This window comes from Egretta garzetta, unplaced genomic scaffold, assembly GCF_000687185.1.
Source record: "Egretta garzetta isolate BGI_Z169 unplaced genomic scaffold, ASM68718v1 scaffold156, whole genome shotgun sequence".
NCBI classification, from domain to species: domain Eukaryota; kingdom Metazoa; phylum Chordata; class Aves; order Pelecaniformes; family Ardeidae; genus Egretta; species Egretta garzetta.
Window position 1 is genome coordinate 2,452,995 of NW_009260125.1, and position 13,831 is coordinate 2,466,825.

Consider the following 13,831-nt stretch of genomic DNA (forward strand, 5'->3'; position numbering starts at 1 on the left):
GTCCGCATCAGCGGGCCCGACCGAGCTCCGCCGCCTGCGCCCTCTCTCTGGGCGCCGTCCAGCCTGCGAGGGAAAGCGCCGCCCCGGGGGCAGCGCCCGGAGCGGGGGAAGAAAGGCTCGCGGGGGAGGGGTCTGCCTGGTGGCCTGGCCTGAGCCCCGGGCGGCGGCAGGGGGCCTCGGCCAGAGCCTCCCCGGGGCCCGCAGGGCCTTCTAGCGCGCCTGGGAAAGGCCTGGCCCTCTGGCGGAGGTGGGTGCGGAGCTGCGTGCTTGGGGTGGTTGGAGGATGCTCCCCTGTGTCCTGCTCCTCTCTCCTCCCGTATCCTGATCCTTTCCTCTAGCACGAGAAGAGCACCCCTCGGTTGGCAGTTCTTTGCGGTATTACTTGTTTTCATTGCTCCAGACGGCACGGTGCTTTTTGCTGCTCTGTTTTCTTTCTTCACTTCTTCCTCAGCAACACTCTTGGTCTCTCAGTTTGTTCTTCCTGGTGCTCTCTGCTGCTTCTCCAGCTTTGGCTCGTCAGCTGCACCGTTTTCTCACTCTTCCCCGTTGTCTGTTTAATAGGGGTTTTCGTTGAATTAAAGCTTGTAGCAGATAAAAGCGCAAGTGTATAAATTTCATTTTTAAATATTGTTTTGTAAGTGATATTAAAAAGTTGAGAACTGAACTAGCCAAAAGCTCATCGCTGTTGCCTTTTTTATTTCACTGTACATGATCATCCTTTCAATTTCAAGTCTGATTTTCTCTGGCTGCTGCCAGAAGTGTGGATCAGCAAGTGCCTCTTCTGTTACACTGTGTGGGTTTTCTTACAGATATTTCAGTGATGCTTTTACTTTACAAATCACTGCAAGACCTGACTGGATACTTTGCCAGTAATACATCAGTCATCACTTGATGTCTCTGGAACATCCTAAACTGTGTGAAAAGGTAAAGCAGAACATTGTTATCTTCCTTCGTATTTTGCAGAAATATTTTCCCAGTATTTTTCATTAAGTTTTCCATATTACATATGGAGAAACTACATATTTGTTGAACTATTTTAAATAAAATTCACACTTGTGGAAAGAAATAATTAACAGGCATATTTCTCTTCAGTAATTAATGTATGAAAAATCATCAGTTGGAGGTATAAGTAAGGTTTCATCATATCTCAGCTAAGACTTATACTAGCAAATTGTCTCACTTAAAGCAGTATATTTATTGAACGTCTAGTTTAAGTTTCAATTTAAATTGAACTGCCCAGCTTTTCATAGAGCAACAGATCAATAGTTGTTTGTGCTGTCTTAGTGGTGACTAATTAGAAATTGTATAATCAGTATTGCAGAGAAAGAAAAGATGGCAACCGTTGCTGTTGGAAAGAAAGAAGTTGCTAGAGATCTAGATCATTGTGATATCCCGTACTATGTTTCCGAATTTGTGGAAAGAGAAGTTGGAACTGACTATGATTCTCTAAGGAAGCTAGACAACCTTATTGATAAGCTGTCTGAAAATAAGAAGCAGTTAGAAGAACAGGTAAACATCTTATCATTTTTCTTTTTTTTTCCCTGCTTCTGAATATGCTGTTTGACTAATTAAGTATATTTAACTAAATTAAAGCAATGTATTCGTATCTCAAATGGTACTACCCTATGTAGTGCAGTGTTTTAATGCCAGACTTAATACTTCTCTGTGAATGTAGGTACTTACAGTTTCATCAGAAGTCCCTAAAAGAATTCAGAATGCCTTAAAGAATGCAGAAGACTCTAAGAAGTCTCTGAGTCGGCTTCTAGAGGAAGAAACTCTTCTGTCTGATTCAATCAGTAGCCACTTACTGAAAGCTCAGCCATGGATGGAGGATCTCGGTGTACTGATCAGTCAAGTAGAAGAGATTGAACGACATCTGTCCTATCTTAAATGGATTTCACGAATAGAAGAGCTAAGGTACAGTTTGAGTACTGCATTTGTGTTCTGAGACTGGTGACCTAGTTTGTCCCATTATTGAAATGTTTGAGATTTGAGGAAGTTTTATCTTTATTTTTCAATATTCAAATGATTCCTTTCTGTTACCTTAAATGAATTTTTGACCTTGACTTTTCTTGTATTTTGTAGTGATAGCATTCAGCAACATCTGATGACCAACAATGTTCCAGAGGCAGCCAGTACTCTAGCATTCATGGCAGAACTGGATATTAAACTTCAGGAGTCATCTTGTTCTCATCTTCTTGCTTTCATGAGATCCACGGTTAAATTCTGGCATAAAATTCTCAAGGACAAATTGTCAAGGTGAGAGATATACTGGCACTCCCTTGTCTTTGTGTTCTACTTGTAAGTTCATGTTGAAGTGCTCATTTTGCCTTGCAGTGACTTTGAAGAGGTGCTAACCCAGCTCCGCTGGCCATTTGTGGGGCCGCCGCAGTCTCAGGCATTTGGCCTTCCTGCACCCGCCAGCGCTCCTGATGTATACAACAATTTGGAGATGTTGTTCTGTCAGCTTCTGAAGTTGCAAACCTCGTATCCTTTTAAAAAGTTGTGCTGCATTTTAGTAAGAATAATAAACATCAGAGATGTGCATTCTCATGGAGAATTATTTAAAATTTTGTACTCCCTAAAGACAGAAGATAAGTTGAATTTGTTACTTGTATTAACATTAGAATGTTTTTTTTTTCTTTTGTTTGGAAAATGCGAGGTGCCAAAGTTGTCCTTTTTGGCAGTAGCAACATTGTAACTCTAAGTCATCCCAGCTAGTGATCTCGTGGTAGCTGGCAGTTCAGGTTTCATGAGGATCAGGCCTTACATGCTACAGCAAGATTACCTATTAGTTAGTGCTTTTCCTGTCATAGCCTTTTTTGAAATTCGCCTTAATCACTTTAATGTGTCCCACGCCAGAAGGAATACACATCTCTGAAAGAGACTTTGCAAAAAGGGGAGACTACAGAAGGATTTTCATTGTGCATAGTAGTCTGCCTTTGAGGTTAATCAGAAGGCACTGCTGCTCATCTTGTTCCTTTTCTTTTGTGTATTAAATCACAGCCAAAGCTCAGCTAAGCAATTTTTCCTGGAGTGGTTGTGGCTGCTGCTTTCTTTTTCTTTTTTTTTTTTTCATCATGGAGTGGGAAGATACAAGGCCATTCTACACCCTGAGCTGGTAACAGTTTTGGTCTGGCAGGCTGGGTCACTTAAATCAGTTATATGAAAATGGGAAATGATGTATTGCATTCATTAGTCTGATGAGTCTTTTATCCTCTTTTAGCAAATATGAATAAGCATGTCTCTTGGACAGCCCCTGTGTTTGATACTGATAATGGTGGTTTTCTGTGTTCTTTTTTTTAAAAGATAGGAGTTTCCTAAACCAAACAGACTTAAGTAACTTATATTGTTGTTGGATAAATAATCCTTAGCAGCCTGAGTTGTATCAATTATTATATAAAGTGAAATATTTTGCATATCCTTCATATTTGAGGAATTGTAATGATTGCATAATACTGCCTTCAGCCAATGAGGCAGAACTAAGAAATGTTCATTTTTATAAACCCATTCTTTGAGATGATGACGTTGGGAGAATTCAACACTTAAATTCATCCTTGACTGTCAAACTTAGAGATGCATTGTTAACCAAGCCTAAACAATTGCCGGAAAAGTACTCTTTACCCCCATCGCCACCCATTATCCTTCCGATACAGATCATGCTGAATCCTCTTCAGAAAAGATTCAAGTATCATTTCACTGGAAATAAACAAACCAATGTTTTAAACAAGGTATGGGGGAAAGCAGTCTGATTACTTTTTTAAGCAACAGATGGATTGCTGTATTTAAATTGCGTAGCTTTAACACTTCCCTTTCTGAAATTAAGATTCTTCAAAACTGTGCAGTTCTTGTGTCTACCTAAGTGTGGACAGACATCAGGATAGCGCTTGGAGACCATTCAGAGGCACAAGCATTTTCTCTGGGCCAGGTGATATTTCTCCCTTGCCCAGGTCCTTTACAAAGCATTACTACAATCAAAGACTGACTCACATCATTTCAGAAGCTTTGATTAATTTTCCCTGCCTCCTTGCAAATGGTTTTACACTGTTCCTTATTGCTCGAGCTCAAAGGCTGTACAAAGCTGTGACTTCAACTTTTGGCATTGCCTTTTGCTACCGCTGTGTAACTGAAAATGTCTGGATTCTGCTGTTAGTGTATAAAATGTGATTAGTCTAAAGGCACTGTTACATAATTAGTTTTCTGAGTAAAATTTTTAAATTGATATACAAGAAGAGGTGTCCAGTTTAGCATCTGGCAACTGACTCACTTTTTGTATGAATTCTCTTCAAAGATTGAGGGTTTTTATCTGAGAATTATCATTGGAATGGGTTTCAATGCGTTAATGCTGCTGTAATGTATCTGGCGCAGAGTTTGAGAGATGTTTTGTAACAGTTTAATTGCACAAGTCTGTGTGCCTGTGTTGACAATCTTGGGCAAATGTAAACATATTTGCAATCTTGATAGTTGCTACCACCGTGCTTTTTTAATAAGCTTATGCAGGGAAGAGGTATTTTAGACATGGATGAAATTATTTCGTAAGCAAACAGGAAAATGATGTTCCAGAGATGAAATTTGTGAGCAATAATAGGTGAACAGCTAATTTTTTAAAAAAACTTGTAAAGAACAGTTTACAGGTAACCTAGTGTCAGATCAGAAAGATATTCCAACAGGACCTTGCTCAAATTTAGGTTGGGTTTTGTGGTTTGGGTTTTGTTTTGTGGTTTGGTTTTTTTTTGTGTGTGTGTGTAATAATATGGATAATGGAATAAAGAAAATACCTGTGTAAAATACTTGAAAGACATCAACCTGGAAGAAATTACAAGTATTTCAGAGGACAGGCTCAGAGTTCACGATGTTCTTGGCAAGTTGAGGAGGGAATGTCAACAAAAATAAAAATATCAGTAGACAGGTGAAAATTAATACAGAAATGAGAAACAGACACACCAAATGTGAAGAATGTGAGTGCAGTTCAACAGAAGGCTCTTTGGCTATTGGGCGTGAGGAGGACAGGAATTGCTTCCCCTTGCGCTAACATTGAAAGAAGTGTTCCTCAGAAACTACAGCCCATATTTTCAGCTGTGGAAACTGAAGGAGCTTAAAGTCATTATAATGTGAAATGAGAAGGTGATAGATTCCCTCCTTCCAGCGTGGGTTGAGTTTGGGTACAAGAACAGTAAGAACAGAACTACTGGGAAGAGTTTTCTCTGGAGTGCATCCTTTTTACTGTACCAGGAAATAAAGACCACACAGAAGAACAGGAGGAAGTATGCAAAGCAGAAAAGAGGACCTCATGAGTGAGAAAGCAGTAGAGAAAGGGGAGATAGAAAATTGAGTTTTTGCTTGAGAAGAAACAGAGTAATTGATGCATTTAAGACAATTAAAATCCAGAAATACTTCTCTGATACTCCTTTTAGGAAAAACGAAGCTAACTAAAACATGGTGAAAGACTTGTGTGACCTGAGGTCAAGAGAAGGCAGGGGAAGACACTGGTATTTTTAGAAGTTTGTCTTAAAATATTAGTAGCACTTGAATAACTGTTGTTTGGATGCATTTAATATTTCTTTTCTTTTTTAAATAAGCCTGAGTGGTATTTAACACAAGTACTTATGTGGATTGGAAATCATGCAAAGTTCCTTGATGACAAAATCCAGCCAATACTGGACAAGGCAGGATCTTCAGTGAATGCTGGGGTGAGCCCTTTCATGGTTTTATATATATGAATGTGTCTTGTGAGAGATACTTGTGCATGTGGTGAGACTTAGCTCAGTCCAGTAGCCATTCGTTGTGTACGTGTATGCACATGTTGATACTTGCCATCTCTGACATTTTATTCACTTCTTTCTTTCAAAAGCTTGAATTCTCTCGTGCTCTAGTAATGCTGATTTTGGAGAAGCTGGCTGCTGATATTCCGTGCCTGTTGTATGATGATACGCTCTTTTGTCACCTTGTGGATGAGGTACTTCTATTTGAGCGAGAGTTATACAGCGTTCATGGTTATCTCAGCAGCTTTCCCAGTTGCATGCATATTCTGTCAGAAGAATCCTGCTTCCAAAGGTGGTTAACAGTGGAAAAAAAATGTAAGACTTCCAATGGATTTTGTTGGTCTCTGTATTGCACAGTCAGAAAGAAAGCATGTGTATGCTTACATGAATAGCTGCCTCAAATAGGATAAGTCACTTGGACAGGGCTGCTATGCAAGACATGCATATTTTTATACCCTGTGATTATTTTGACTAAAAATCGGTTAGACTCTAATAGTGCTTCTGTATTTTGTAGAGCTCTTGCCCTTACGCTGTTTGGAACCCAGTAGGCTTATTTTTAGACAAATGTCGTATTTATATGTGTGCAGACAAGGATGAACTTTAAATTGAAGTAGGGGAAGGTTATTAACTTTTAAGAAATAAGGAGCAATTATATTGGAAAGGAGCAAGCCAACTTAAAAAAAAAAACGAACCAAAACCCCCAATCACCTCTGACAAAGTTGTTAACAGCATTGCAAATGCAGATATACTGAAGCTGGTTTTGCATGAAGCCAGTCATCGGTAGTTTTTATAAACTGAAAATACAAAATTTAAGTTACTAGAGATAAGGCTTTTATGTCTATATATTTTAGAGGGGGGTTTGTTATAATTTTTTTTTTAATTAAAAATGTAAACCATTTACAAGTTTTGTGTATATCTCAGTTGCTCTTCAGAAAATGGACTCGATGCTTTCATCAGAGGCTGCATGGGTATCGCAATACAAAGATATCACTGATGTAGATGAAATGAAAGTCCCAGACTGTGCTGAAACTTTTATGACTCTGTTGTTAGTTATAACAGGTAATTATTTATGTATGGGCATTGCTCTTGTTTGTAATGAATAGTGAAAAACTTCAGCTAACGTTTCTTTGCTAAATATCTGTTGTCAGCAGTAGTCACTAAATAATGTTGCAAAGTTGTGATGTTTGCAATTTAATAAAAGCTTTCCTGTTTGTTTTGTATTCTGGACACTAACTCAAGCATGAATAAACTTGAGCTAGTGACATGCTTACAAAATAATAATTAAAAAAATACATTTGATATTTGGCATATTAAAACATTTTCATACTTGAGAGAATATAATTTGTTACAATGCAGTAATAAAAAAACCCTACTGTTCCTTTTGACTCTGACATTTTAGAAGTTATTTAATAATGTTTGCTTTCTTGGAACAGAACGTAAGAGCCGGTGAGTTTTCAGGAGACACTTAATTGCGTATTCAGTGGTTTTATCTTACTGTGTGTGAGTATGCTCTAGGGGCTGTGCTGGATGGTGTGGTATAATCACATAGTGTTCAAAGTATTAGGGTACAAAATGCTAGTAGAATCAGGAGCAGGAAGGATGTCATTGCTTTATCTTTTTAGCTTCTGCATTGAGTAGTTTCCCTGAAATAGTTAAAATGTCAGCTGTTTTAAATACTGCATGATGTCCTCACAGGCGTAAGGTTGTGTAGTAAGACGACTGTGATGTTTCCTTTTGAAAAGCTTTTATTCAGTGTTGCAAAACCTAAAAACATTTTATTCATGTCTTTCCAGACAGGTATAAGAATCTTCCAACGGCTTCCAGAAAACTACAATTCCTGGGCCTACAGAAGGAGTTAGTTGATGATTTCAGGATACGATTGACTCAAGTAATGAAGGAAGAGACTAGAGCTTCCTTAGGCTTCCGATACTGTGCAATTCTTAATGCTGTTAACTATATAGCAACAGTGTTGGCAGACTGGGCTGACAATGTAGTAAGTAATTATTTTACTTAAAAAAAACCAAAACAAACTGGACTTTGGATGTTTGTTTCGTAACAAAGATTTTCTTTTCAGCACTGTTTATCTAAGTGTATTCAGAAGTACTAATTACTGAAAACAGAATGAGATGTAAGTTCAGATTTAATAAAAGATGTATAAATAAGGACAGATTATTGTTTGAGATCTAAGGTGTATTAATTATAAACTTCCTAGGGAAAAGCAAAAAGAGCCTGGGAATTGAATAATCTGAACAGCCAAAAAAGTAGTCTCCTTTCCATGCTTTGTGTTGTAAAACAATTAATGAGTTGATTATGGAGATCTCTGAGCCAGTATCGAGAGCATCGATGCTGAAGCGTGTGCCATAGTAGCCTATGCACGATGCTTGGACTACTCCCATGGCAGGTTAGCTTAAATGGAGTTGGCATGGGTGTCTGCATTGCAGCACCGCTTAGGTGTTGCTCAGAAAAGCCACTCGCTGGTGACTGGGAATTGGGAATGAGGTTTTTTGCTATGTAATAGCCTGGTGGCAGCATGGCTATGCTGTAGCGCTTCACCTTTTCTGTGGTTATTGGTACAAAAGGTCAAAAAACCCTGTTACATGTAAAGTGTGTAGAAACAGGTATTGTGTGAGAGGTGGGCAGCCTCCAAATTCTTTTTGTCTTCACAGGGAACTGTGGCTGTAGCAGAGGGTAATCTTGATAGGACAGCAGCCTTGGTGTCGTATAGCTGCGTCTACCTAAGTGTCTTGATCTGCTTGAAAGCAAAGCCAACACGTTGTTACTACTATGTCACATTAAATTCGACCCATTTTCTTGCCATTGTCAGCCCAGCAAATTTATGATTTAATGAATGATTATTTCTAAAACAAATTACAATTAAAGATTCTAGTTTACTTTTGCAAACATTTAAAAAGGTCAATATCATTTTGTTTTTTTTTTTTAAGCATTCTGCTGTTGGTCTTAAAACATCTTTTTAGTATATCTCTACATCTGTTCCCATTACCTATCTGCTGTTGTATCTGAAACCCACATCAGTTCCATCACTAGGATGAAACCACCGTGTTTTGTTTTTCACTAAGTCAGAACCGTGGGGAAGGATAAGGAAGTGTTTTTAAAATCTTAAAGTTTTAAGTTTATAAATAAATGTGCCAGTAGTGTGTTTTCTGGAACTGTGCCTATTAAAGCACCAATGAAAAGTTCAAATGGTAAGATTATTTTTTGCAGTATTCATGTCTAGTTTTGTTTCTCTAGTTCTTCCTGCAGCTCCAGCAGGCCGAACTGGAGGTTCGTGCAGAAAGTAACGCTGCCAGTAAACTGCAGCTGGGGCAGCTGGCTTCGATGGAGAGTTCTGTCTTTGACGAAATGATTAACCTCCTGGAACGCCTGAAACATGACATGCTGACTCGTCAAGTGGATCATGTCTTCAGAGAGGTCAAAGATGCTGCAAAGCTGTACAAAAAAGAGAGGTGATTCCGTCTGTTTACTCTCTTCCCATGTTACAATGTTACTTCCTGTTAAAATATTGAGGTAAATAAAGGAATAGCTAATAGGCAAAATTATTTTCCTGAATAAGAATGGCGCAGGGTAGTCAGTTTGGACAATTCTCTTTAATGCTTACTTCAAGACTATTTTAATGCTATGCTTTCTAAAGCAGTTCCACAATTAGTGGGCGTGTTACCTTAAAAACCCTAGGAAGAATTCTGGATCACTCTACTTTGGGCAAGGATTATTTTCTACATAGTGGTATTAAAAGAGTCAATATGAAATGCCCTGTAATGACTGCTCTGTCTTCGCAGACTTGTAGGGCTTCTTGAATGTTTGTCCGAGTAGGATTTCTGAATCACTTCATAAAAGGAATACAACTCAGTGATTTTCTAGATTAGATGGAGTTTCTTTGAATGGCATGCTCTGAGATTTATAACCAAAGCATGAGTTTAATATTAAATGAAACTTAAACATAGCATTAGACTGTGATTACTTTTAGATTTGAAATGGGAAAGGAGAACTCTCTCTGAACCATTGTAAATGAATAAGATTTTTTTTTTCTTAAACGGATAATTTTAACTCCAGTTGTAAGATAAATAATTTCATTATAATGACTTCAGTGCAATAATTTCTTTCAGGTGGTTGTCTTTACCATCGCAAGCAGAGCAAGCAGTGATGTCTTTATCGAGCACAGCTTGCCCAATGTTGTTGACCCTACGAGACCGCTTGCTACAACTAGAACAGCAGCTCTGTCACTCACTGTTCAAAATTTTCTGGCAAATGCTTGCAGAGAAAGTGGATATATACATCTATCAGGAAGTAGGTATCAGCAAAACATGACCTGTGCCATACGGTGTAGGTGTGAGTGGCTGGCCTAAATGGTGGATGCGCCTCTCTGTGTTTGTAGATCATTATGGCAAATCATTTCAATGAAGGAGGAGCAGCACAACTCCAGTTTGACATGAGCAGAAATCTCTTCCCTTTATTTTCACACTACTGCAAGAGGCCAGAAAACTACTTCAAGCAGTAAGTAGGCAAACTTCCGATCTATTGGTATTCCAACAGTGAACGTCCCGATGAATACATGTGTCTTGTGTATCTCCAATATTTTTTCACAGTTAATTTCGATCCACACTTAAAATATGTGGATCATTTATGCTTCCAGTGTTTACAACTAGGAAAGTTTTGATTCTGCTGCCGGTACTCGGTCAGGGACAGACCGTGGCGTGTGTTCCACAGTGTTTTGTGCAGTCAGGATGTCTGGACAAATTAACTTATGGAAGGAATGCAAGTAGCACAGACTTCCACAACTGGGGCCAAAGAAGCTACTCAAGGGTACAGTTACAACAGAGTAAAATTTCTTCATTGTTAGCAGACAGACTACCTTAGACTATGTTCCCGCTCAGAATTGCCTTGCATAGCAGTCTTATTGCATTCATGGATGAGAAGAGGCTGCCACCTTTGTGGTTAGTCTTCTCTAAATAGCTCACAGTCTTCTAGAGTCTGGCGCTAAACTCCTAGGCTAATCGGGGCAGAAATCTTAGTATTTTTAAATCGGTATGGAGCATGGCATTCAGGCTTGAACACCCAAAGACAAAGATTATATATTGGCATATTTTAATTGGAATATTCAGGTAGCACCTTCAGGTTTAAGGGGTTTTATTTAAGCACATCACCTTCATAAAGGTAAGTGATACATACATATTTTTCCCAGCGTAAGAGGACATGGCATAAAAAATAATGTATAATGGGTACATCTATTGTATTAATACTAGAAGCAATGTGACAAAGCCAGGGTATCTGTATGTTCCCTGATGATCTTAATTAGGGAAAATGTTCAGATTCTAGCAGCTGTTTGTTAAACTGTGCTTTAAAATATGCTGAATAAGAAGTTTCTAATTAGCTTAGGGGGAAACATAATTAGGGAAAGCTAGACAGATTAAGTGGTAAATTCTATTCTGTGTTTTTAATACTGGTGGAAAAACTGAAGAAGCAAAAGCCACGCCGAGCACTGGGGGCAAAATACCGATGCTTATGAACTACACACGTAACAGAAAAGGCCTGGGCAGTGAGAACAGTTTGCCTTGATCTAAGCAGTCCTTTTCAGTCCACTACTTCTGATCCTTTTCACAAGTCCATGGAGGTTTTTTCATTAATCACTGTGTGCACAAAACTAAGTGTATCTATCTCGTGGGTGCTTCTCGTATTAATCCATGTAGCTTTCTCCTCTAGCATAAAAGAAGCCTGCATTATCCTGAACCTGAATATTGGCTCTGCCTTGCTTCTGAAGGATGTACTACAGTCAGCTTCAGAAACTGAAACAATGTTAAAGCCACACCAGCCATCTGCAACAGCAGCACTAAATGAACTTGGAGTTTATAAGTTAGCTCAGAAGGATGTCGAGATTCTTCTCAATTTGAGAGCAAGTTGGCCAAATGCAGGAAAATAAAGACTTCTGCAGAAACAGTTAATAACTTGGTCTAGATTACTTATTTCAACAAAGGCAAAGCAAGTGTGTTGTAATATACCTGGGTTATTTTTTCAATGCCATATGCTGAACTGGTTTAATCTAATCTGATGCCTTATTGGATAGTTTTAAAAAATAATTCAAAATGCTACTGACTTGATTTTGAACTGCGTAGATCTTATTTTCCATAGCCACCTTGCCGTTGCATTGAGAAGCCAAAACTGTCTTCGTCTCTAGTGAGTGTCTGCCGCACCAATGCTGAGTGCTGTAACGTTGTTGTAAGGAATAGAGAGTATTTACAGTGCAAATGCACCCGTATCCAGGATGGAAAACTCTTCCCTATGTCCACCTTCACTTACAAAACAAGATGTTTCACACCTGTAAATCCCAGGTAACAGATGTTCTGTATTAGGTGTGGATATACAAAACACAGAAGGAAGGAATGAGGGAATGTGTCACTTTGCTTTCTTTATTCATACTCATTCAATTTTTTTTTCTTTGTTTTACCCGTCTTTCCTTTTTTTTCTGTAAAAATTGCATAAATACTGTGTTGTAAGTTTGAAAATAGCATTCTATGTGGAAGTGCTACCTTTCTTTAACTGTGGGCACTTGTCATAACTTGGATGAAGTTGGCCTTTCCTTTAAAAAAAAAAAACAAACCAAAAAAACCCAGCACAAGCCCAAAAAACAACTTAAACAGCAGCTCAACTCTTAATTTTATTCCATGGTAATAAGCCAACAATTAATAACCCCTTACTGTAAGCTACGCCATGAAGGGGGAAACTCCAAAACACTATTTTAGTTGCATAAAAGAGCGCTCTACTTTTTTTAACCATCTAATTGTATTAAAAAAAGCCATTTTCAAAGGATAACCCTTCCTGGGCCTGGTAAACATGAACAAGTTCTTGTCATTTGTCCTTTTCAGCGATTGCTCAAATGGGGTGAGGGAAATGAGAGAGTACTGCCTAAAGTCAGCTATCCACGGCTGAGAACCCAGAAGGATTGAGCAAGGTGCCTCTTTTTAATACATATAGCAGACCACTGCTCAAACTAATACACAGCCCAGCTCTCCAGCATCTTTTTCTTCCTAAGACAGAAAAAAAAGAATTCGTTAGATAAGGAGGACAATTAGTTCCAGTTACCCTTCCGCGATTGCAGCAGTTACCAGAAAATTGCCCCTAGAACCATACCTTGACCCTGAGAAATTATTACAACTCTGAGCTTGCTTCACCTACAGCTGCATTACTACCTTTGGCAAAGACGACAGCGCTGCTTCGCCATTTCACCTTTCTAGATCGTTGTTTGAACCCCTGGGCTACCTGATGGCCGCCTGTCTGATGTGAGGGGCCGGTAATCCCAGGGGTCTGCTCTGGGAGGCTCCTGGAACCCAGATGGGGAGGAAAAGGCAGAGTTTGGTTCCGGTTACAGCAAGCCAAGTAAGGTCGGGCAGCAACTGACCTTTCTACATCTTGCAATGCAAAGTAAAGGGGTTAAACTGAAACCAGCAAGTCCTTTAATTTATAGTTTTGTAAATAAAAAATGAATCTCAGTAAAATATCTCCTGTGCAGATCTCCCCCTCCCCCCCAATTAAACTTACACTTCTTCCTTGAATACATCAAGTGTGATAATCGCATCCTCTCCAAACTGCACATCTTCAGTGCTCAGTCCCAAAGTTTTAAGAGCTAAAGGAAAGAGAATTTCCTATGCAATTCTTGCAAAGATAAATTTAACATCTTAAAGTGGCCTAGATATAATAAAAGGTAAGCATATGTAACTTAAAAGTACGTAACTTTTTAAACTTTCCAAGTTCCAGGCTGTGTATTGGCAGCTGCACAGCTACTTTGAAAGTGCACACACGCGTAGCTTTGAAACTATTTTAATAATAATTCCGTGCAAACAGATGCGGCCGCTTCAGCGCGAGCTGCTGCCCGGGTGGGACGCACCTTCTCTGTACTGCCCGGGCGTTATGTGGCCTTGCCCTAGGACATCCAGCAACTGGAACATGGCGACCAGGTTGGCCTCGTCCATGAGGTAAGGGTACTCCCCCTCGGCTCGCTTCCCTGCCTTCACCCTCTCCAGCGCCTGGATCAGGAACTCGCGCGGCCTTTCTGCAAGGAA

The 13,831-nt window shown here is 39.3% G+C and overlaps 2 protein-coding genes across 3 annotated transcripts in view; one reads left to right on the forward strand and one right to left on the reverse strand.

Annotated features, from left to right (window-relative positions):
- The first annotated feature begins 6 nt into the window (after positions 1-6).
- Positions 7-12,127, forward strand: RINT1 (RAD50 interactor 1). Of its 2 annotated transcripts, none has more exons than XM_035896861.1 (15): positions 7-247; positions 810-924; positions 1,314-1,509; positions 1,676-1,917; positions 2,086-2,259; positions 2,338-2,487; positions 3,575-3,731; positions 5,580-5,690; positions 5,852-6,077; positions 6,684-6,821; positions 7,556-7,650; positions 9,012-9,226; positions 9,884-10,064; positions 10,153-10,271; positions 11,478-12,127. In XM_035896861.1, the coding sequence occupies exons 3-15, from the start codon at positions 1,333-1,335 to the stop codon at positions 11,692-11,694; spliced, it is 2,202 nt and encodes a 733-aa protein (XP_035752754.1). In that variant the 5' UTR covers positions 7-247; positions 810-924; positions 1,314-1,332; the 3' UTR covers positions 11,695-12,127. The 2 variants fall into 2 exon arrangements, with proteins under 2 accessions (XP_035752754.1, XP_009639683.1); XM_009641388.2 differs by having other exon boundaries at positions 7,556-7,755; positions 11,478-12,125.
- Positions 12,128-12,413: 286 nt separating this feature from the next.
- The window catches only part of EFCAB10 (EF-hand calcium binding domain 10), a 3,766-nt gene continuing 2,348 nt past the window's right edge, over positions 12,414-13,831 (reverse strand). The window contains exons 3-5 of the mRNA XM_035896873.1: positions 13,657-13,821; positions 13,311-13,395; positions 12,414-12,799 (exon numbers count right to left, since the gene is read on the reverse strand). Coding sequence (XP_035752766.1) covers positions 12,763-12,799; positions 13,311-13,395; positions 13,657-13,821 — 287 coding nt within the window. The 3' untranslated portion in view covers positions 12,414-12,762. The remainder of the gene's footprint in view (positions 12,800-13,310; positions 13,396-13,656; positions 13,822-13,831) is intronic.

Excerpts from the sequence above, each read along its gene's own strand:
- RINT1 (XM_009641388.2), top strand. The coding sequence starts at position 1,333 with ATGGCAACCGTTGCTGTTGGAAAGAAAGAAGTTGCTAGAGATCTAGAT. Across the intron at positions 3,732-5,579 it reads AAACCAATGTTTTAAACAAG|CCTGAGTGGTATTTAACACA; the intron begins GTATGGGGGAAA and ends TTTTTAAATAAG. Across the intron at positions 6,078-6,683 it reads GTTAACAGTGGAAAAAAAAT|TTGCTCTTCAGAAAATGGAC; the intron begins GTAAGACTTCCA and ends TGTATATCTCAG.